At 48.4% G+C, this 23921-nt stretch overlaps 1 protein-coding gene across 1 annotated transcript; it reads right to left on the bottom strand.

The window, feature by feature from the left end:
- Positions 1 to 435: 435 nt before the first annotated feature.
- On the bottom strand, positions 436 to 23521 carry KCNMB4 (potassium calcium-activated channel subfamily M regulatory beta subunit 4). The gene is made up of 3 exons (XM_075154541.1): positions 22927 to 23521; positions 10853 to 10980; positions 436 to 1059 (listed from the first exon to the last, which is right to left on the bottom strand). The coding sequence occupies exons 1-3, from the start codon at positions 23263 to 23265 to the stop codon at positions 891 to 893; spliced, it is 636 nt and encodes a 211-aa protein (XP_075010642.1). The 5' UTR covers positions 23266 to 23521; the 3' UTR covers positions 436 to 890.
- Between the last annotated feature and the right edge of the window lie 400 nt (positions 23522 to 23921).

The following is a 23921-nucleotide window of genomic DNA, read 5'->3' as shown; positions in this document are numbered from 1 at the left end:
TGTGTGACACCACGGCTCACAGGCTCCCCTCAGCAAGTGCTCAGGCACTCCCCTATTTGAGGAAATCACTGGTAAAACGTATTCAGGTAAAATCACTCCCAATCCCTGCTCCTTACAGCCTGAGAGCGTTTTGGTGAAGAGGGTAACTGAGAGGGGACAAGAAAAACTGTAGGGACTGAATACCACTGAGGCAGTAAAATTACATCCAGTATTTAATCACCTTTTCCAGTAATTGTTTCATTTTTTGGAGAAGTGTTTCTGAGAGATTTCTACATTTCTTCACAATGAACAGGTGATGATGAAAGATTTCATCTAGACAGAATTTAAAGTTTGAATTTTAAAATGAAGTTCTACACAGTGAAAAAAAACAAAATCAGCACAGTGTTATTTTTGTCTTAAAGGTTTTTTTAAAAACAAAACAAAACAAAACAAAGGTTAAAAAAAAACCAAACCAAACAAACTTTATTATTTTGGAAATAGAGTCTATCATAAAGTAAATATTTTAAACATTTAATATTAAACAATAGTAAAGATCAGTTTGCGGAGATGAAATGAGCGACATCAGGGGTTTTTATAAACTGTCTCTCAATACTGCTAGGACCTGGGTAGCTGCTGTTTGAGACTAACAGCGCACAGCATATTTGGTGCAGTGTAGGTTTTTTTGGTAGAATATACTTATTTACTGTCATAGCGGAAGAAGCAATTATTAGCTGACATTTCATGGGGCAGTCTCCCAAGAATAATCCTGAGGCAAGAGCAACTCCACCGTCAGATGAGGCGCAGGAGGAGGAGGAGGCGCAGCTGGGCGCCCTGCAGACCTGCAGGTGTGTCGAGCTGGCCCACTTGAGGCCTTCTTGCAGGTTCTTCTTTTCCATCAGGAGCCTTGCCGTTTATAAATGCTTCTTCTTTTTTATTGCCTCTGCCTTGACAGCCAAGCTCTTGGCACAGATGGTCAGGACCACGATGAGGACTCCGACCAGGAACGTAACCAGCGGCCAGAGGAAGCAGTGCAAGAGGACAGTCTCATCATGGGTGCGCTTCAGCATCACATCATCTGGCCTACAAAGAGGAGGAACAGAAGAGGGAGAAAATATAAATCAACTCGACATCATCAATTCATCATAAGTGGAAAGCATCTGCCATGGAAACAATAAAGGTGTTTTATTTGCAACAGTGTCAGAATATGATTCAGTAGACTTTCATTCACTGCTTTCGTTTGTCCATCCATCATCAGCACTCGTGGCAGGCCACGAGGGCTTTCCACTTGCAGTGTTCACAGGCTAACAAGTTCATTCAGATTAAAAAAAAAAAGCATTGTACTTTAGGTCTTCCAGGTGTCATGGTCATCACAAACTGCCGTGAGAGATACTATATCACACTATGGATTGAAAAACCACTCCAGTGAAAACATAATCCGAGGCAGCAGTTACACATATCTACCTCAAATGGCATGAGACACTGTGCAATGAGTTTAAAGTGCAACTAAAGCTTCCCTCTTAACTTTGAGCCCTGATGTGACCATGGGGTACAGGGAGGCTCCTGATAAAGCCCTGGCTGTGGCTTGGGTCTGGATGGAGAGCCAGTCCCTGTCCTCAGCGCTGCACCGCTGGTGGCCCAGGCTAGCCCATCCACACCGGCAGGCAGGGGTCTGCACAAAACCTACCCCCAGGAGGACTCCTGCCCAGCCCCAGGGTGCTGGAGGCTCCCAACTCAGCTCCTTCCCAGCAGCAGAGGCTCCTTCAGCAATAAGCTGCAATTTGGTACTGCAAACACCAGCTGCTCAGTGGGCTTGAGTATGCTCCTACAGGGACACTTTGGGGAGCCTCCCCTGAAGATCTGAACCCCCATGCCTTCGCCAACAATATCTAACACACAGTCACAGTCTGTGATGGATTTATGCATTCCCAAAGGGAAAGGGAGGGAGGAGGAGAATAGCAAGGAGGAAGAATCTCAAGAAGCTTGAAATTCGGCTGTGCCACTTGTCTGAAAGATCAGGTGTCCATCTGCTTCTTCCAAGTCTGGGAAGTTGGTTGGGAAATCTGATGGCAGGTTTTCCTCAGCTCTGGCTCTTTCTGCTCTCCCTGAAGTTTAACAGAGTTATTAGATCAGTCTCGTGGCATTTACACTTTGCTGCTGCTTTCCCATCTGCAGCCAGAGACACACAGTCTGCTGGAAAACTATCTGCAAAGGAAGGAAACAGAACTTTCTCTAATTAGGAAAATATATATAGTCTTGACTCATATTGGTCCTCACTTACATTGAACGCTCCCATCCTATGTTGCTTCGTCAACGCTACCCGACACTCCATGGAGCAACAAACCTCACAGCCTAAAATTCTGGCAACCCAGGCTCATCCAGCCGGGTCCTGGGAATTAGGCTTTCCTAATGCAGTGGCACATGGGAACAGGTACCTGCGCAATGACTGCGCTGTCCCTCCCCCAACAGCTTCGTCCTGACCAGAAAGCAGCACTAAGGAAACATTCCCTGTAGGGGAAACAAGAAGAAACTCTTTTTCCTTCACTGAGAAGTTAACTAATGGAGATGCCTGCAAATGTGCAAGGTTTTATCCATCCTTAAGGAGTCAGTGCAACCAGACTGCCAGCCTACACCTGATCCCCGATTTAATTGCACCCGCATTTGCATTTGGGGGTCTCTCCCCCAAAATTGCTGTGTGGAGGTTCCTCTGCACCATGCCAGCCTGCAAGTCCCCGAGGCCGGCACCACACATCTCTCTTTATTTGTGTAGTAAGGAGCAGGATAAGACTCTGATTATGAGCAACTCAGCTATATAAAAGTTGAAACTTAGCAACATAAAAAATGATCAAAAGAAACCCAGGTGTATTCAATAGTGGAACACGTGAAGTCTGCTCAGCTGAAATCCTCCAGACACATAATCAGGCACATGTGGAGACCATAAATTGGATAAAATAATATTAACTTTATAGGCACAAACTCACCAGTCTATGCCATATAAATGACAGCACCCAAACAGAAAAATCTTTCCACAGGAGGTATAATACTGCTTCCCTCATATTTACTGTATCATCATCTGTGAATAACAGAGTGCTAATTGGCAAGGAGGCCATAAGTAGGCAGCATTCAATGCTTGCAGCACTCAGCTTAGAAGTGATGTTGAATTTTAGGTATTTTTTTTTAAAGCGGATACTCCTCAAAGAGTTCAAAAATAAGGGGCAAGCAAACAAACTAGAAAATTGGATTCAGCTAAAGAAAAGAAAGTGTGGTTGGGGAGAGCAAGATATCCTTTTGACTGAATCTTAGATATTTTGGAAAACATCTGTACCAAAGGTAGCAGCGATGGATGCCAAACACTCATTATAGGTGTGACTGTAACTCTTGCAACTTAGTAATTTAAAAGAGTTTCTCTTTTGGAAAAGAGTCAAAGACTTACAGAGGCCTTTAATGAAGCCTCGAGATGAGGTTTGGGTTCAGATGGATATTATTGCTATTCTTAGCTACAGCAAGAGTCCCTGTGCAATTCCTACACGACAGAAGGTGTGCAGCAATTCACTGTCAACTGCTCACAGCCCCTCTTCAGACAATGCATCAAGTCATGACCGGGCCTCCCAAAAATACATCATTAAATGACTACACATTTAAGACATTAAATGCCCTTCTTTAGTCAAGGGGAGGTAGAAGCACTCCCGGAGGGTGTGCACACGGGAGAGCTCGGGGACCCTCCAGGATGAAGCCTCTCGGTACTCACTCTTGGTGCCAAAAAATGGTGGGACAAATCTCAGCCTTGCTCCTACTTCATTTAATCTGCGTGGTTATTCTGGAAGAGCTACCGTGTTTTCAGCTGCTCTTTATCTTATCCCAAATTAACTTTCCAGTGCAGATAAGCACTGCTGGACCCCAGGAGTGAATGAGAAAAGCTAATAAAGGTAGACAGCGCTGCCAGCAGATAAACAGCACATTCCTGGATGGCAACGTCCCGGTTATCTGCCTGTAACAGCCCGTGGAAACTTATCAAGAGCAACTTTGGCAGCGTATAATGCCGTTTCTTTGCATTCGTATGATTAACCTCCCCCTCCGGTCAGGACCAGCTCCTCTTTCCTGCATCTGCTGACCCACGCGGAGATGTCGCAGTGCACAGGGGAGAGCACTGGGGAGCACTGGGGCGGCAGGAGGAGGCAGCGGAGGACGGGAGCCCGGGCTCGGTGGTGCCTGGCTGAGGAGCCCTTCCCTGCAGATCCACCACTGGAGCTGACAGCAGTTATGGAAAGTGCTCTGGAAAACAGCTTAGAGTGTGTAACGGCAGCAGAGAGTCCCACTGAGATGTAGCTTCTACAGCAGAGGGAAATACCTGAAGAGGGGTTATTGAAAAAGAAAAGGTTTACTATTTTCCTTTACAAGATTACTCCTTTCACCTCTGCTTTTTGGTGCTGAGATTGTAAACAACGGCAAATAACAGCTTCCAAAGCGAGGAGGGAAAATCAGCCCTGCTGCACCCTCACAACGCGCTGCACGAGACCCCCAGCCCGCTGCCCTGCTGCTGTAGCACAGAGCTGGTGCCGGCAGGGAGCCCGTGCGGCCAAGCTGGCCAACGTGACCTGAGAAGGACCACCCAGGCAGAGGAACACACTCCTGACCAGGAAAAACACCCCAGCAGCACATGGGTTAATACTGGACTTGCAAGTCCACGGCGAGAGCAGCCCGAGGAGCAGGGGCCCGACGGCCAGGCGTCCTCTGCAGCAGGAATGCCGCAGCCCCAGCAGCCCTGCGGCTCTGCAGGAGATGCACCGAGGTAACCGCAGGGGCTTGGGGGGTTCATCATGGCCCCCACGTGCTGCGCCCTGCGAACGAGGTAACTGGGCTTGTCCCCAGGTTTTCACTTGCTCCTTGGAAAGAGGGGTAAGGAGGCACAAGGTGGGTCGCTTGCAAGCCGGACTTGCAGGTGCCGGCGCAGCAGCCAGGGACTGGCATGGCGGGCAGTCTGAGCGAGGGCCTAGGAGGCCGCCTGGCTAAAAACCTGGAGAATAAACATGTTTGCGTTTGTTTTCAGGTGATCCGTGCCAGGCTAAAAAACATACGTATTTCATGTGAGATCTGCAAGGTCCAAAACAAAAGACTGGAGAAAAATTAGGAGGAGATAGGAGGAGTTAGAATCAGAATTAATCAGATTAATTAAATATAGCAAAGTCATTAGTGACTAAGTTAGCCTACAGAGGCCGTTTTTCACTTCTTCCAGGCTGTTTGTTATCCTTAGGTGATGGCGTTACTTTAGGGGAAGAGCTATCCTCCACCTCCTGAAGAAACGAACTCTCGCACAGAGCGGACGGCCACCACCAACCAGCGAGTCTCTGAAGGAAGCGGCGAGGTGCGCAGAGCAGCTGTCCTCCGACCTCTGAGCCTGCAGAGTGTTTGGGGACATCCCTGGGACAACTCCTACGCGATCCTGCAATGAACCCTGAGGGATAAGGAACAAAATCTGCTTGTAGAAAGTACCCAGAGCAGCAGCCAGGACTGCAGAAGCCCTGCTTGGCCCGCAGGACACAGCCTCGCCGCTGGGCAGCTCGCTGCAGCGTCATGCTCGGGGCTGAGCTCATTACTGGGGCACTGCTCCAGCCCCCCTCGGGGATCAGCAAGAGCTGGATCTGTCCTGCTGTCCTGCTACAAAAACCTTTGGCTTTCGCTCCAAGGCTTACACGGTGATTAATACAAGAGAGCTGCCCCACATGTTTTTGAATCAGAAATATGCACAGAGATACTTGTCTTGCCAAGCACAGACAGAGCGTCACCAAGAGAGCAAAGTTGCTGGCGGTGAGCCGTGAGGTTTATGTGGCCCGTCACAGTTACTTATGAGCCCTGAGATAATCACGACAGTGAGACGAGAGGCACCAGAGCGGGGCTGTGCCAGCGGGCGCAGACCCCCAGGACTGTGCTGGACCACAGTGGAGACAAACAGGAGTTCAGAAACCAGACACCCTATAGGGCCTTCAGGAGAATGAGCCTTCGGGTGGTTATCACCTGCCCATGAAACAGAAGCCCACAGCAGCAGGAAAATACTGCAGCTACCCGAGAACGCTCGATCCAGGCCAAAGGAGCAGAAAATTTTAGCTGAAATCTCTGGATTCCACCTCTAAAACAATAACTCTTATCAAAAGCAGAAGCAGAAGGAGAGCAGGAGCCTGGAAAGGAGCCACGGAGCTGCCGCGGGATTCGGGGGAGCGGCAGAGTTGGCTAGCAGGGCTGGGCAAAGAAAACAAGGGGATGGCGGCAGGGGCAAGGGAAAAAGATGTATTTAACAGGCAAGCAGGAAAAAGAAGAGACAAGAGAGAGCTGTACTTCCACAGCAAACAACCCCTTTCCTTGGGAAGAAACAAATAGCTATCAGGACACCCGAAACACAGTAACATAACTGTTTTGGTTTTGCACGGCAAGGTCAGCATGTATCAAAACTGCAGTTTTGACTTTTTCTTGCTACTTTTGTAGAGGTGACCTGCCTTTTCCCAGAGTCTGAAGCTTGTTGTTTGGCTCGGAAACAGAAAAGGGAAGGTGCCCCTGTCCCCGGGGGAAGCCCACTCATGACAAGGACACGGCTTTGCTGGAAGCCCCCACAGCATCACTCCCCTGGTGCTGAGATAGCAATGCTGAACCCAAAGGAGGTATGTCATGCCTGCAAATGTGTTTCTTTTCCCTGTGAAAATCAGCAGATATAATTAAAGATATTGCCTTGTCCCTGCAAGTATAGTGCATTTAATAAACCCATCTTTGCTCTGTGGCTTCCATATAATACTTCAGTTCAAAGATTTTGACCAGAGGGGCTGCACATATCTCCCCTAAGCTCATTTATGGACCATCTTTTTTTTCTAGCGACGCTGCCATCTGGTAAATGCAGAGCCTCTCGAGGGGATGCACCCAAACTCCTAACACCAGTTATCAGTGCATATAACAGTGGCAGGGGCAAGAGAGAGACCTAGTGGGACAAAAGGGGGGTAAAAAACTGAATGCTTTCAAGCCCTGCTCAGACATCGAGACCTGGTTCTGCTGCCAACGGTGATGGCCGCTGTGCAGCTCCACCACCACTGCCCAGCAGCAGCCCCAGGGTGAAAGAAGAATGAACAAACTAAAAAAAAAGCCCTAAAGAAGTCTCTATCTTAACTCTGAAAACACACTTTTCCCTTTCACTGAGCAGATAAGGAGGGAGGAATTCTATTTACATTGCTAAAAGGTGAGACCAGTACTTATTTTTAGCAGGCCTTTGAGCTCAGGGCTGGAGCCTCGTGGAGCTCTGACCAGGGGTAACTGGATTAGTTGTTGCATTACGCGATACATCCCTGTTAGGCACTGCCAACAGATGCTAGATAAAGCAGGCCTCCATCAGAGCCTTCGGAGCAATTACTGAACATCGTGGGAAGAACTGTAGTGCAGGGGTTACCAAAAACTCATGTAGGACCAAAAAGTTACAGGCACGTAGACATTTCAGTCATCACTTATGCACCATATCGTGCAATTTGTGTGACACAGCAAAAGCTGACAGAGATGGGGGCATGGGATAGGGAAACCTTAAAAATATTTTTTGTATTCAAAGCAATCTGGATTTAAAGATGTTTGCAATCTGCATACATGTACTTTGCCCACAAGGATTCATATCGCTTCACTATGGCAAGCACTTATTGGTATTTTTTCCCCTATTGTTGCAAGAGGCAGAGCTCCTCAGCTGGATGGCTGCACACAGGGGCAGTGCTATGCCTTACTAACAGTAAAGTCCTTTCCCTCTTGGGCCCGAGCACTGCTCCACAGGTGATACCGTAAAAGAAAGGATAGAAAATAGAAACACCATCTTCTGACTGGAGGGAATTAATTTAGAAAACCTTGTGAAGTACCAAAGCAAGCCGAGATTTCTGTTCCACCATTTATGAATGAGCAGCGTTACTACCTGCGCACCATTGGCTTCTGCAGATAATTATTCCCAGATAAATGCCTGCAGGGTACCCCAACACCGTACAGGTGGTCACTAAACACTAGACACTGTTTGCTCTTCAAATCTCAGGTGAATTTATGTACAGCATCCTGCAGCAACCACAGAGAAGTATAAAGCATGGCTGGCTCATCTGCTGCGCTGCGGCAAAGGAACCACAGAACGTTTTTGCTGTACTGGACGAACCCAAAGCTGAAAAGCAATAATGCCACATAAATGAGCCACTAATAAGAAATGACTTGGCACACGTTGCTCTGTCTATCTCTGCATGGCATGAGACTGAGGGGTTTGAGCTGATGGAGATCTTCGTTTCTCTCTTTTTGTTCTTGTTGTTGATGTCAATGAGATCTGGAACATGAAGAAATAAAGCGACAGGATCTCCCCCATCCCGCCTCCCACTTCAGGGCATGCGTGCCATTGTTTGCATGTGGTCATGACTGCAGACCCCCTGGGACACTCGGTGTGAGATCCATGAATACTGAAGCACTAGAGCTCAGCGCCTTCTCAAACCTTTGGCAACAGCCTGAGAACTTGATCTGAATTTGTCATTTATTTTGTGCTCTGAAACACTGGGGGTTGGTTTCTGCTGCGCCGGGCTCCCTTCAGACCGGAGCATCTTCACGCCAACAGACAGGCACCTTCTCCAGAGGTCCGGAAAAGCAACTTTCCCATGCAGCTTGCACCACTTGGCCCAAAGCTACCAGAGAAGAGTGGGACACTAAAAGTGAGTGCCTACAGTGGCAAAACAAAATCTTGCCTTTCAGTAAAATGCTGAGCTCCAAGCTAAGCTGCGCTTTGGTTCCCTAAGATAAATGTCAGACAGTTAGTTGTGCTGGGCCTCTCTATTTATATTAACCGAGAATGATTGAAATTGCCAAGTCTACTCCTCACCTCTTTTGTATAACTTTGAACTGTACAAATGGCATCACTCTCTTCTTTTCAAAGCAGCCTGTTGAAATGTGCCCCACCAAACTGAAGGGAGGTGCTACCTAACAGTGCACTCTGCATGCAGCCACAATTCTGAGAATGGATGCTAAATTAAGTTTGATGAAGAGGAGACGATGTTCATTCGTTGCCTAGATATTTACCTAGAATTTTATTCTGCCATTTCAAAAGAGAGAGTATTAATATTGCAAATATTACTCTAAGGAACCTACTATATTCTATACATCTTATACAGCCTGACACAGAAGAGTTAGCTCATCTACACAGTTAAAAAAATACTAACAGAAAATATGCATACTTCTATTTCAAAGTGAACAGATTTTTCCCTCAGTTTGTATGTTTTTTTACTGCTTCACAAGCTGTTTAGTCATCATAGCTCTAAAAGTATACCTAAACAAGCACATTCCTAGTCAGCAAAACCTATGTCTCAGAGCTCATTCCTATCTCCAGAAGAAAATAGATGGTGTACACATTTCAGCTTAGACTATCTTCAAGTATCTGTGGCAGCGAGCCTCTCTTCTCCTGTGTATAAATTGTTGTATAATCAGCAAAAGGCAGTGTTTCAAGGCAGTCGTTGCATTTGGCAAGAACATTTAACAGTATAGGATGCAGCAACTATAAGGAAAAAAACTTGCCTGAGTGCTGCACAATTCCTCAGTGTCAACCTACATAAATGGCAGACCCTAAGCAGTATGCAGCCTCAGAAAAATTTTGCCTTTGCTTCACCTACAGATGTGATGCAAAAACCAGCTCACCTAGCTCTGGACACCTGCCACCTCAGTGCCTGTACCCGAGCAGATCACTCTAAGCTCCTTTACAGGAAAGAAATAAATATCTCTGGTCATCCAACCTATATTAGGCATTTATTTTTGGGTAAGATGAAAGGCTCCTATTTCTCTCCACTGACTATAAAAGCTAACTTTCACAACACCAGGTTATTCCCACCCAGGTCTCCCTCATCTGTTTAACTTCCAAGTGCTGGTGGGGTAGGACCAACCTCCTCCTCTAGTCCCTGATGTGGCAGATATTTATTTGAGTGCTTAACTTAGCAACCAAGAACAATATCCCCAGCTCTACCAAAATTACTAATGCTGATCAAATTAGGCAAGTGTCATATGCCTCCAGAATTGGAGCCTAAACCCCATAAAACCTTGGCTGATCTGGAGATCTTAAATATTCTCTTTCCGCCTCCCTGTCTACATGGACCTATCATCCCTATCATTGCTGTTCTCCCAGGTCCTCCCAGCCAGCCTGCACACTGTGGTAACAGTAAGTTGCTGCTGCCACATCACCTTTTATTTCCCAGCGCATCACCATCAGAAAGAGACAGGCAAAAGGACTCCCTCCTCTTCCCATTTACTGAAGGAAGGAAACCACACGTCACCCTTAGTCACATCAACATTGGTAGTAAAAGTAAGAACTGAAACAGAAGAGGAGATGCTTTAAGTTACAACTTTCTACTCTGCAAGCGTGTATGAAAACAGGCAGTTCTGTGAACGTTTATTACACATATCTGATTCATTAATCCTCTATGAACACAATTCGTGAGCTGCTTTGTACCATTTACTGATCTCCCCTTCTCTTCCAGCCCCTCATGAACACAGTAGGATTTCTCTTCCACGGAGAGAAGGAACGTTAATACCCAAGCCAGAAATTTGCCATCTGAGTGTTAAAAGCCAAGATGCTTTTTGCCATAAAATGACATGTTTTAAGGGAAACTTTCCTCAGAGTTTTACATTTTTACTTCAAGTGGTAAAAAAGTTTTCTGCTTTCTATGTAGCTTTTCATCAATAGAGCTGTCTTGAAAGTTCTGTGCTAGGCTTTGTGGGCTAAACCACATCACTATATGGGCGTGTGTGTGTATATACATATGCATGCATTTATATATATTTTCAAAGAGAACGAATAGACAGCTGTTAAACACATGTATAAGCACTTCTGCCTATGTAAATGTAGATTACTCACCTCAAGTGCTGGTTAAAATAGCATGTAAATGGTTGCGAACCCACTTTCTCTTTCCAGTATTTCTGCTTGTACGTGACGTTCTCAGAGTTCTCCTGATCGTCTCTTGCGCAGGGAGGGATGTACGAACACTGCCAACACATGGTGCAAAACAGAGTTACTTCTGTGCTCAAGAACGCAGGGCATCACTTTCTCTGTATTTTTGTCATAATACCAGTGTGACTGAAATGGGCAAAGAATAATAAGTGCAAGATCCAAAGGAAAAAAAAGAAAAGTTAGCTGAACTTTACTTCAATTGCTAGTTACTCCCTGCAGGTACTGGAAAAGAATATGCCAGCATTCAGAAACAAAACAAAGGCTTTATCATGTTTTGTTCCATTATCAAACCAACCTGCCATGTAACATCTTGGGTTTTTGCATGATGAATGTAAACGTGTTCGTTTCATTTTGACGTATTCCTAGCCAACTCCATGGATTGGATTTGAATTACTGCTTATTTTCAGTGAGGCACGTAATCACAAGTTTTGTTTAGCACCATGCTAATAAATAACCAAAATATTCCGGCAAGCTTTCCCAGATGATGGGATATCTGATATCTGGCTGATATCCATTGGCAAAAGACAGATATTCTTCTACTGTTACAACACGGGGAAACAAGCACAGAAAGTTCAAAGCCCCACTTCAGCAGAAAGGTTCAGCATCTGCTTCTGCTGTATAGAAGTCAAGAAGAGTTGAGTGTGCAGCTGCGCTATCTGCCCATCTCACCCTCAGACACGTGCTTTAAAGCCCAAAGAGACCAAGGGGAGTTCCTCTCCCAGCTCAGTGCACTTGGGTCTAGGCTTTCAGAGACTCAGCTCTGGGTCACACACAACCCACATAGCTTGTTTCCAAGTCTCGTCTTTGACACACCACCCTTCCTCCTAGCCACAGGGAGTTAAGCAAGAAAAAAACAAATACTCCACTGAATCCAATATTGGCAATATCAGGATCTCAATGTCCAAGCAAAATCCCTCCTATTGTTATCAGGCATCCATACAGGAGATCATTACAGGAGATGCTGAACCAAACTGAGTAACCCAGCTTAACTGATCCTTGGATAACATAAAGGCTTTTCGCCATGGAGGACGCACAGACAGCGAGGCTCCAGGTGCACACACAGATTATTAATTCCTTTAAAGTTGGGAGCTGCAAGCAGAAAAAAGTGACTGGGAAGGTAGCTAAAAATCCTCCTACTTAGGTAAGATGAGGAAGCAGGAGATGCAGGGTGTGGGAAGCCCCTAAAGGGATCCCGACATACGATCACAACATGAGTTTCTTCACAGTATCCTGAAGGCAATAACAACAAGGAGAGAGATACCCTCTCTAACCTGAAAATAAAGATCACCGTGACTCACTGTGCCTCGTGAGTGCTTTCCTCCCCCTCTCCATCTGGTGAGGTTTCACAGGGGCCTACCGTGCCCCCAGCTGCACGCTATACCCAAGCTGTACAGACCGGGAAGTCCATCTCCACTGTACAACAGCTGGAATCTTTGCCATTCTGGGGGGATGGGAGAAATCTCAGGATGTAAAACATGACCACTTCTGTCAGCACTTAAAATTGCTGCCAGTAGCTTGCATGCTTCAGACTGGCAGGATCTGCAAGGTCTTGCTTGTTACTTCCAAGCTGAAACTTGCCTTTTTCACATGAAAGGGCCTCCGTTTTCACATGGGCCCACATCTGGTCTTGCCACGGCATGGAGCTCCCTTTAGATCCCTGCTCAGATGACCCTAAACAAGGATTCTCCCACTGCTGATGACAAAGGACAGAAATGAGCAGCAACACCACTCTGCTTCAGAAACCAGAACACAGTATTTATCACACACAGTTATTTCCATCTTAGATAATATTCCTTAGCCAGCAATGTTTTTGGTTTGATTGAGTACTTTGGAAGCATCAACCACACTCCTCTTTCCTCCACCCTCCCAGTGCACAAACACATCTGTGCAGCAGCTGGAGGGAGTCAGCAGAGTTGGCACCAAGACACCCAGAGGCAATGCTGACTCTGATGTGTCCACCTGACAGCCACCGACGTGCCACACCATCCCACCTGGTCCCTTGTCAGTCTTCCCTGCTCAGCCAGTGTCCAGCACTCCCAACCTTCTCCAATCCGGTGTTTTTCTCCGTGATGCCTTTCACGTACTGCTGTGGAAATACCTTTCACGTACTGCTGTGGTACCATATCCCACCACTTTCACTGCCTATGTCTGACTGTAATCTACACCCTGCTCTTCCCCAAGCCCCCAGCTTTTAGGGATGCAAGAGAGTAGAGGTAAAAAGACTTTACTCAGAGTCCCCCCAACCAACCACTATTTAGCCAGCCCACAAAATGCAGAACTAGACAAAACAACGAGCTACCAATATACATTCTTCTGCCTAAATTCCCTCAGCGATCTCAAAAACTCCTTTTCCTGTGGTACCAGCTCCTGTATGCAGCTTCTCTCTCTCCTCTGAAATGTTTCTTCCTCATGGCTGAGCCTACTCCTGTCCTCTGCTATGAAAGTGTGACCACCCCACCACTCCTCTGCTGGTCAAACTTTCCCTGCATCCTTCAGAGACCTTCTACCTCCCCCAAATATCATGTGAATCCTTCACAAAGTTCACAACCTGATCAACCGTTGTTTATTCCAATCCTGCATTTCAGGCTTAGAAACAACTGCAGAGATCTCTTTTTCCAAGAGATGTCCACCTGAACTGACAAGTGGCAAACTGTAACAGTCTCCAAGGACAGCTCCGTCACAGAGGACTTCACGTTTTTTGACCATCCCCTTGCTTTGAGCTCAGTATGAAACTATTAAAAATCCTTCTAAAAATCCTTCTCGGCAGGGCTGCTCTCAATCCCTTCATCCCCCAGCCTGTATTGATACCGGGGGTTGCCCCGACCCGGGTGCAGGGCCTTGCACTTTGCCTTGTTGAACCTCATGAGGTTCACATGGACCCACTTCTTGAGCTTGTCCGGGTCCTTCTGGATGGCATCCCGTCCCTCAGGCGTGTCAACCACACCACTCAGCTTGGTGTCATCTGCAAACTTGCCGAGGGTGCACTCGATTCCGCTGTCTATGTCACTGATGAACATATTAAACAGTACTGGTCCCAATACGGACCCCTGCGGGACACCACTTGTCACCAATCTCCATCTGGATATTGAGCCATAGACCACTACCCTCTGGATGTGACCATCCAACCAATTCCTCATTCACCGAACAGTCCACCCCTCAAATCCATATCCCTCCAATTTAGAGAGAAAGATGTTGTGGGGGACCGTGTCAAAGACCTTACCGAGGTCCAGATAGATGACATCCGTAGCTCTTCCCTTGTCCACTGATGTAGTCGCTCCATCATAGAAGGCCACTAGGTTGGTCAGGCAGGACTTGCCCTTGGTGAAGCCATGCTGGCTGTCTCGAATCACATCCCTGTCCTCCATGTGCCTTAGCCTAGTTTCTGTTCCGTGATCTTCCCAGGCACAGAGGTGAGGCTGACTGGTCGGAGTTCCCACGGTCCTCCTTTCTACCCTTTTTAAAAATGAGCGCAATGTTTCCCTTTTTCCAGTCACCAGGGGCTTCACCTGACTGCCATGACTTTTCAAATATCATGGAGAGTGGCTTGGCAACTACATCAGCCAATTCCCTCAGGACTCTGGGATGCATCTCGTCAGGTCCCACAGACTTCTGTATATTCAGGTTCCTCAGGTGGTCACGAACCTGATCTTCTCTTACAGTGGGAGGGACTTCGCTCCCCCAGTCCCTACCTTGCAGTCCATCCACTCAAGAGGTGTGGGAGGAGAGGTTGCCAGTGAAGACTGAGGCAAAAAAGTTGTTGAGTACCTCAGCCTTCTCCTTGTCTGTTGTTACCAGTTTGCCAGTCTTGCTCATTGGGGGGGTACACTTTCTCTGACCTTCCTTCTCTGGCTGACATACCTGTAGAAGCCCTTCTTATTATTCGTTGCATCCCTTTCCAAGTTCAGCTCCATCTGCCCCTTGGCCGTCCTGACCCCATCCCTACACAACTGGGCAGTGTCCCTATACTCTTCCCAGGATACCTGTCCCTGCTTCCACTGTCTGTGCATTTCCTTCTTGCCCTTTAGTTTGTCCAGCCCATCTCGACTCAGCCATGCTGGTCTCTTGCCTTCCTTGCCTGATTTCTTACACCTGGGGATCAAGAGTCTTGTGCTCTGTGGAAAGCGTCCTTAAAGATCTGCCAGCTCTGTTCTGCTCCCTTGTCCCTGAGGGCAGTTTCCCAGGGGGCCCTATTGACTAATTCCTTGAACAGCTAGAAGTTTGCTTTCCTAAAATTCAGGGTCCTGACTTTACTCTTTGCCTGACCCATATCCCTCAGGACTCCAAACTCTACCAGTGCATGATCACTGCAACCCAGGCTGCCTCCAATCTTGACATCATCCATTAGCTCACTTGCGTTGGTGACCATCAGGTCCAGTATCACATCCCCTCGGGTAGGGCTGTCTGTTACCTGGCTTAAGAAGTTCTCCTCAATGCACTCCAGGAGTCTCCTGAATTGCCTACAGCTCGCCATGCTACTTTTCCAGCAGATGTTGGGGTGGTTGAAGTCCCCCAGCAGGATGAGAGCCTGCAAGCGCAATGCCTCCTGTAGCTGGAGTAAGAAGGCTTCGTCAATAGGTTCCCTTTGATTGGGCGGCCTGTAGTAGGCACCAACCACAAGATTCCCTTTGTTGCCTCGGTCTCTAATCCTTAGCCATAAGCTTTCAACCTGCTTGTGGCTATTCAGAGACAGCTCTTCACACTCTATCCACTTCTTGATGTAGAGGGCAACACCTCTGCTCCTCCTTCCTCACCCATCCCTCCTGAACAGTCTGTAGCCATCGAAAGCTGCACTCCAGTCATGGGATTTGTCCCACCAAGTTTCAGTAATGGCAACTAAGTTGTAGCTTTCTAGCAGCACGGTGGCTTCCAACTCTTCCTGTTTGTTGCTCATGCTGTGTGCATTGGTGTAGAGGCACTTCACGCCACTCTTTGCACAAGCAATCCCAATGGCAGCTGGCAGAAAACATACTGGATTCATTTCCATCTCTACCTCTTTATCTTCATGTGAAAAACACAAAGGAGACACCCAGGGTCTTGCGATAAATTGTTGGGACTTCATTGCTTGAGCGTGTTGAGGCTCAAAGAGAGGAGTGGTCACTGCCCAAGGCAAAATCATCATCACATGAACCCCAGGGGTCACCCCAAAACATCTCCTCAACCTGATGAATCATAGAATCATAGAATAGTTTGGATTGGAAGGGACCTTTAAAGATCAAACCCCCCTGCCATGGGCAGGGACATCTTCAACTAGATCAGGTTGCTCAGAGCCCCGTCCAACCTGACCTTGAATGTTTCCAGGAATGGGGCATCTACCACCTCTCTGGGCAACCTGGCAACTCTCGCAGCCATGTGTTGGTGGATGAACCTGAAATGACCTCCCGCTTTGGCAACAGACAGTTTCTGAAAGGTTAATTCCACAGTCCTCCCCCACAAGATACAGCATGAAACCCTACCATCAAAACATAAATAAATGCCAAGTGTTTGAAAACAAGTTAGGATGCCTTGTGCTCAACTGCAGCTCGCGCAACAACATCCATTTTCAGTGGAGGTATCCCACTCTATATTACTTTGATGATTTTTTTCTTAAAAAAGTTACAATGAAGTTGGAGAACAGCACTTACGATTAGACATTCAGAATAAAGCTAATGGAGCGGAGGCCTTTTCAGGGGATCTACGGGTACATGGTGCCGTAATCGCACCATGTCATAGCAACGATAAAATTATTATGCAATTCAAATACAGGCTCAATTATACAGCTCAAAATCACTATCAGGCTAATAATATTCCCCTTTCAATCACAGCCGGGGTTTGGATAGATGACTCAGGATTCAATTCAGTAAAAATATCAGTGAGCAGTTAGTACACCTTTACACCAAGGTTTTGTAAGATCTGTGTTTGCTGCTGGATGCTCCCACTCCAGTGTCTCCGCAGATGCCTGGGAAGGTTCCCAGTCCTTGTGAACACTTCAGCGGAGCAGATATTCTTCAATATCACGGAGAAGGGACAGAGGCGTGAACTCTTGACCATGGTTTGGCTTCTACGTTGCATTTCATGCTTTTCAAAGACTAATTCTTGCCTAATTCAGTCACATTTTTATGAAAAAGAAGCCAGACTTGATAGACTCTGAGGGAAGCTGTCTCAAGCCTCAAAGACACTGTCTACAAGACGAGACCAAGACAGTTTCAAATGCAAACAGATGTAAGGGCCCAAAGTAGAAGAAAGTCAGCCCATCAGAAGACAAACCAATGGCACTAAGATGCAAGTCTCCAGCCTCAGTCTCCAAGTGACTTGTTGAGGACCATCCTCCTGACTGCTGGTGAACTACAGGACACAGCACATACCATTTGCATGGTGCGGCATAGAGCCCCCACATCGTGTGCCGTGCAGGTTGGGAAGCTTCTGATGAAATGAAGGAGTGGAAAGGACACTCTAGGTAAGTATCATTGCAAAAGTACAATGCAGCACTAAAGCCAACAATTTCCGACCCCTGATGTCCAAGTGTATCGCATTTGCATGGCACGGTTTTGGTAGCAGAGGGCTACAGGGGTGGCTTCTGTGAGAAGCTGCTAGAAGCTTCCTTTATGTTGCAGAAAGCCAATGCCAGCCGGCTCCAGGATGGACCCACTGATGACTAAGGCTGAGCGACAGTGGTAGCGCCTCTGTGATAACATATTTAAGAAGTGGGGGGAGAAACCTGTGGCAAAATAACAGCAGCGGAGAGGGGAGTGAGAATATGTGAGAGAAACAACTCTGCAGACACCAAGGTCAGTGAAGAAGGAGGGGGAGGAGGTGCTCCAGGAACCAGAGCAGAGATTCCCCTGCAGCCCGTGGTGAAGACCATGGTGAGGCAGGCTGTCCCCTGCAGCCCATGGAGGTCCACGATAGAGCAGATATTTACCTGCAGCCCGTGGAGGACCCCACACTGGAGCAGGTGAATGCCCAAAGGAGGCTGTGACCCTGTGGGAAGCCTGTGCTGGAGCAGGGTCCTGGCAGGACCTGTGGACCCATGAAGAGAGGAGCCCACGCTGGAGCAGGTTTGCTGGCAGGACTTGTGACCCCATGGGGGACCCACGCTGGAGCAGTCTGTCCCTGAAGGACTGCTCCCTGTGGAAGGGACCCACGCTGGAGCAGTTCGTAAAGAACTGTAGCCCGTGGGAAGGACCCACATTGGAGAAGTTCATGGAGGACTGTCTCCCATGGGAGGGACCCCACGCTGGAGCAGGGGAAGAGCGTGAGGAGGAAGGAGCGGCAGAGACACCGTGTGATGAACTGACTGCAACCCCCATTCCACGTCCCCCTGCGCTGCTTGGGGGGAGGAGGTGGAGAAATCGGGACTGAAGTTGAGCCCGGGAAGATGGGAGGGGTGGGGGGAAGGTGTTCTAAGATTTGGTTTTGTTTCTCATTACCCTACTCTGATTTGGTTGGTAATAAATTAAATTAATTTCCCCGAGTTGGCTCTGGTTTGCCTGTAACAGTAATTGGTGAGTGATCTCCCTGTCCTTATCTCGACCCACGAGCCTTTCGTTATATTTTCTCTCCCCTGTCCAGCTGAGGAGGGGAGTGACAGAGCGGCTTGGTGGGCACCTGGAGTCCAGCCAGGGTCAACCCACCACACCAAGCGATGTATGAGCTTCTCCTAACTTTGTGTGTGAGCATCTCCATGCATTACTGGGTTATCTTCATGGCCTGGAAGGGAGGAAGCGCTGCCACAACCAACCCGCTGTGGCAGAAGATGAGTGGGGGGACTCGCTCCATTAATACAAAAAAATGTCCCCCTCCCAGCCGACTGTACCGAGGGAGCTGGAGCTGAGCATCACGTCTGGTTTTCACCCGCATCTGTCAGCACAGACAAACCCACCAGGAGTGACCAAACCCACAACCCCTCACAGAGGCTCGAGGCAGCAAGGTAGGGAGGGCGGTGGGGTTTATCCGCCGCACCTGGGGCTGCTTCCAGAGGAATCGCTTGACACCGTCTGCAGAGTTTGCCCGTCACAGGCACCAGCCCGAACACAGATCTGATGCTTCACCAGATGCACCAGACCCTCCCAAAATTATTGTAGGGTTGTGCATATTTTGGTATTAAACCTCCTCTGTCATGGGTCATATTTAAAATAGCCCAAAAACCAAAACCAATTCTATTTACAAGTGCACAGAAGAGATAGCTGTACATCATCTCGTCAGGCTGAGCCAGAAAGAAGCGCGACAGGAGCAGGCGCGGATGCCGAGCGCAGACAAGGAGCAGTGGCTGCCTGCTCTGCACTCCTGCCCGGGGAGGGGGACGGGGACAACCAGGTCCCGCTGCACAGCTGCTGACATCAGGCTCACCATTCACTCCCCTAAAAGTTTCTTCAACAAAACAGTCAGCAAGTTCTTCCAGCACTGTGCTTAACATTAAGCATAGAAAGGGAAAAGTCCAAAAAGCCAGAAAGCAGATCTTTTCAGCAGCTGTCGTACTCCACGGTCATTTCACCCAACCAAACCTATAGCCTGGCCCCCGTGCTGGCTGTATGCACCGCCGACGCACTCGATGGCCAGAATGATAGCAACAAATTGACTTTGGAATTAATCCCCCTTAAGCCTTATCTTGGAGATTATTATTGCTATCAAGGCAGCTGAAGAAAGGCTACTGTCCCTCCGCGGAAATTTCTTCCTCTGAGGCAACAATTAGATAAAAAAAAAAAAGAAAAAAAAATCCACAAATCACTCGGACTGAACATGAATGTAATCATGCCCAGTGCTTTATATATACATTTCTGGATTAACTCTGACCCAGCTATATAATCTTTTAAGAGCTAAAATGAATTCTGGGCTGTACAATGATGTGATTATCTTAGGAAGCAAGAGAGAAAAAAAAAATAATTTCTTTTCTCTGAAGCTAGTCCTCGCTAGAACAGACAGATTCGTAGCTGCCGATATGTTTATATGCCAGCCCACTCTACTACAGAAAGTAGAATATTTTTAGTCTGATACACTGGGGATTTTGGGGGAGGAGTGAAGCCGCCAACAGGTTCAGTATTGTTGGGTGTTGTAAGGAGCCTGAACTATGCCTTTTCCGTCTCTATTGATTTGCCAGGAAGAATTGCTACCCCACACAGAGAAGAGGAGAAACAGAAGGTAAAATTTAAAGACTGTTCAAAACAAAATTGGTCAATTTTTTTAACTTCTAGTTAGTTGAAACTGATTAACATGTTGTATGTCTAATTGCATGAACATCATCGTAAGGGGTGAGCGTGCTGCAAGAAGGTGATGGAAATGGGAAGGGTTAAATGGCTCCTTAAGTGTTCATTCATAAATACATACTGGATCCCAAGCATTAAATCCAGCAGATTCCTGCTCTGTTGACACGACTAATCTATTTCAGCATAAAATCCTGAAAGCTTTTAAAGTCAGTGAGACTTTAGGACAAAAATTAAAAGGAGAGTATAACTGCTCAGCTCCACAGACGTTGAGCTAGGGAAAAAAGGGGAAACCAAAGCGACAGCTATACACACTTTGTTCCCTTAAAAGGGTGTGTTTTCCTAATGGACCTAAACAACTTTTGTTCTTATTTTGTATTGGTTTTACATAAGCTTCTTAAGGTAAGGAAAATAATTGGGGCACATTTTTTTTGATGTTGTTTTCCCCTTAGTTAAATTCAATTACTACCAGAGAATGCGGTTACATCAAAAAATACATCCTTTCTGCTTGGTCTCCTCTGGTAAATCAGATTTAATCCTCAGCAATCAATATCCCAGGGTAAACGGCCCACACCTAGCGATGCAAGGTGCAAGCTAGACAAAACGGATTATATCTGTAAGGGCATGCAAGTACAACGCGCTGCCAACGCACAGCCCTTTGGTTCCTTATTAACTGTTAAATAAAAAATAGGCTTCTGAGTGATGTTTAAGGGCATTGCTTCTGAAGCTCTGGGTGCCTCCCTGCAGAAATTGCAATCCAGCCCCTGGGCAGGTGCAATCCTCCTCTTCCCACCGGACTTCCAGAAAGGCAGGAGAAGACGAGAACAAGACGTGAAAACAAAACAAAACACTCGGACTACTCAGAGATGTTGCGGTTGCAGCCGTTTGAAAGCTTCTGCTGAAACTGAGGGTGCTGCAAGAGCTGCTGAGCCCAGGCACGCTGGTAGCACGGCTCACCACCCACCTCCCACCTCCCACCTCCCATCCCTGCTGGAGATGCCACAACGGGGCCATCGGGCCGTGCTCAGGAACAGGCACGCTGCACCCTCTGCAGCAACACGACGTCTTCGCCCCATGTCGAAAGGATGGCTTTTCTCCTGCATTTCACCCACTACCCCCTGCCCACCTGAAGATGGAGAGAAGTTTAGGGAAGTCCTGGTGCTCGGACAGCTGGGGCGCTCATGGTGCACATCTCCGTAACCACGGCCCTCACTGCAGGGAGCCTGGCAGCAGCACCCCCAGGGAAAGGTGAAGTTTGCAAAGCTCCCTCACAGGCCAACATCTCATTCGCTTGGCTATCAGGCACCATCCAGCACTGCTGCTTCATCGCTCATCGCTTCTGAGCGGTGCCAACTATTCAATCCAAATCCTGTCAGACTTATCGTCCTGCTTCTCGCTCTGCTGATTTTTGCCCTGACCACCCTTCCGAGCCCACAAGCTGCCAAGGGGGAAAAAGCAATGCCCAAACCCTGAGCTTGGAATTTAATCCACGTTCCAAGGGACAGAGCCACACCGGTGTAACTATGACTGCGGAGGTGTGAGGCTGCATATCCCAAACCGAACACGCAAGTCTGCTCCCCAGCCCCAGCACGCAGACCCCTGCACCACAGCTAGCATGACCCTTGGCACTGTGCTACATCTGCATCTCGGTCGAAGAGCCAAAATTTGCTTCTCCAATACACTCCCGATTTCAGGTTCTTTCAGGGGGAACGGGGAGGATTCCGCCACATTTTTTATATTCTGGAAACTACTTAACAAAATCTCCTCCACTCAGGCAGGTGGATCACCTGGCAAGGTGATCTTTATTCATCATGAAAAGAAAAAGGAGAAAGCAGAATAATGCCTTTAGAGAAAGAAAAAGCACAAGTCACACATTGCTTTCAGACTGCCCTAGTTTGCTAGAAGATGCAACTTTAGAGACGCTTCCGTTCGGTCCGTTTTCATGTGGGTGATGGAGAAGTTTAAGAACCAAAACAGCACCGAGGAAACTTCTGTTTCAGTGCAGCCCTCTCCCCGGCGCCCCATTACCAGCGGCTCCGTTAAAATTTCTCCCTGCGCTTCAGGAAGCAGGTCTGGGAATCCCCTCACCCTCCGGGACACGCAGCGCAACAGCATCGGTCACCGCTCGGGCAGACAGACAGACCTCCTCGCCGGCAGCAGGAATTTCTCCCCGGCTTCCCACCGGCGTCCCGGGGCTGCCGGCGGAGCGGAGCGGGGACCGGCAGCGGAGCCGCGCCGCGCCGCTGCTCCCCGCCGCGCTGCCGCCCGCGGGGTGCGCTTGGGCCCCGGAGCCGGGGCGGCACCGCGCCCGCGGGAGGGGTCGTCCGGGCTGGGGCTGTTGGGGAAAATACATACATGGGGTGTGTGTATATATAGTATTATACTGTATAGAAAGCATAGTGTTATACTATATTATATAGTATAGTGTAGTGCTATACTATATGTAGTGTGTATATACGTACACGGTATATATGTATATACACACACACCGTATATATACACATATACCATGTACAGTATTTATGTATGTACACTATATATACTATATACTTTTTGCTGAGTAACAGGGGGGCACAGGGGCATTTTGGAGGGATGCTCCGCGACTTCATCCATCGCCCCCACCAGAGAAAAACCCGCACCCGAACGGAGGGTGGTGAGGGGGACCCGGGCCTCAAAGGCGGGCACAAGGGGCGGTGAAAGGGCACCCAGCACCGCGGCGAGGGGGCAGGATTCGCCCTGCGGGACCTCCACCACCACCACCCCCCTACCCCGCATTTTGGGAGCGCGGCGGTGCGCGGGTCTCACCTTGGGGTTGGTGCGGAGCTGCCGCTCGTCCTCATGGAGCAGGGCAGGGGCGGAGGAGCGGGAGGTGCGGACCAGGACCTGGAGGCAGGGGTAGCGGGCGGTACCGCGGCAGGCGGCCCCGCAGGAGAAGGTGCAGGCGAAGCGCTCCCCCAGCTGCCGCACCGCCAGCACCGTGCAGTTGGCGGAGCCTCCGCCGCCCCGCTCCTGCAGCGCCGGGCGAAGCCAGCAACAACCCAAACCCAGCAGGGAAAGCAAACCGGCGGCGATGAGGAGGAAACCCAGCCGCATGCTCTTGTCCTCCGCCTCCGTGTATTCGTAAGCCACCCGGCTCCGCGCCATCGCCCGCTTGCCGCTGGCATCCGCCGCCGGGCAGCCGCTGCCATCGGCTAAAGCTCCCGCCGTTCCCCGCCTCCATCCCCGCCTCCCACGGGGGTGGGCGTGCGTGTAACCAGCACGCGAAAAAAAAAAAAAATTAGATAAATAAATAAAATGCAAATGTAAACCCGGCTGACCTCATTCAAGCCCCTCCGGGGATGAAAGGAACAGCTTGCAACGGGATTATCTGGCCAGGGAGATTTGCTGTGGGGAGGGCTAGTCTGGATTAATACCGGGTACTGTATGCAATGTCTAGAGGGGGGTGGGCGGGTGGGGGGCCGCAACGCGCTTTGGGGCATTGCGGCCCCCCACCCGCCCACCCCCCTCTAATCCAACATCACCCCCAGGATGGGGTAGCAACCCTGCAGGTAAATCCAGAAGAATTAAATCATGACTTGAGTCAGGCCATGAAAATAGTTTGTGCTTCCCAATTCTCACTGCTGGCTTGGTTAAGTCCCAGAGAGCCAGAGTGAAGTCATGATCAGTACCATCATGTGTCAAAATCTGCGAGGTCTCTATGTATACACACAGAGTCAGACCTGAAATTAAAGAAATTAAATATCTGGAAGTGAGGAAACAGCTGCTATTTTCACCTTATTAACTGAGAAGGGAAATAATGG

Source organism: Calonectris borealis, chromosome 1 (assembly GCF_964195595.1).
Source record: "Calonectris borealis chromosome 1, bCalBor7.hap1.2, whole genome shotgun sequence".
Classification (NCBI taxonomy): Eukaryota; Metazoa; Chordata; class Aves; order Procellariiformes; family Procellariidae; genus Calonectris; species Calonectris borealis.
Note: the sequence above shows the minus strand (reverse complement) of the source record. Positions and strands in the feature narration are given on the sequence as shown.

Excerpts from the sequence above, each read along its gene's own strand:
- KCNMB4 (XM_075154541.1), bottom strand. The coding sequence starts at position 23,265 with ATGGCGCGGAGCCGGGTGGCTTACGAATACACGGAGGCGGAGGACAAG. Across the intron at positions 10,981-22,926 it reads AGCTCCGCACCAACCCCAAG|TGTTCGTACATCCCTCCCTG; the intron begins GTGAGACCCGCG and ends ATGTGTTGGCAG. Across the intron at positions 1,060-10,852 it reads TATTTTAACCAGCACTTGAG|GCCAGATGATGTGATGCTGA; the intron begins GTGAGTAATCTA and ends TCCTCTTTGTAG.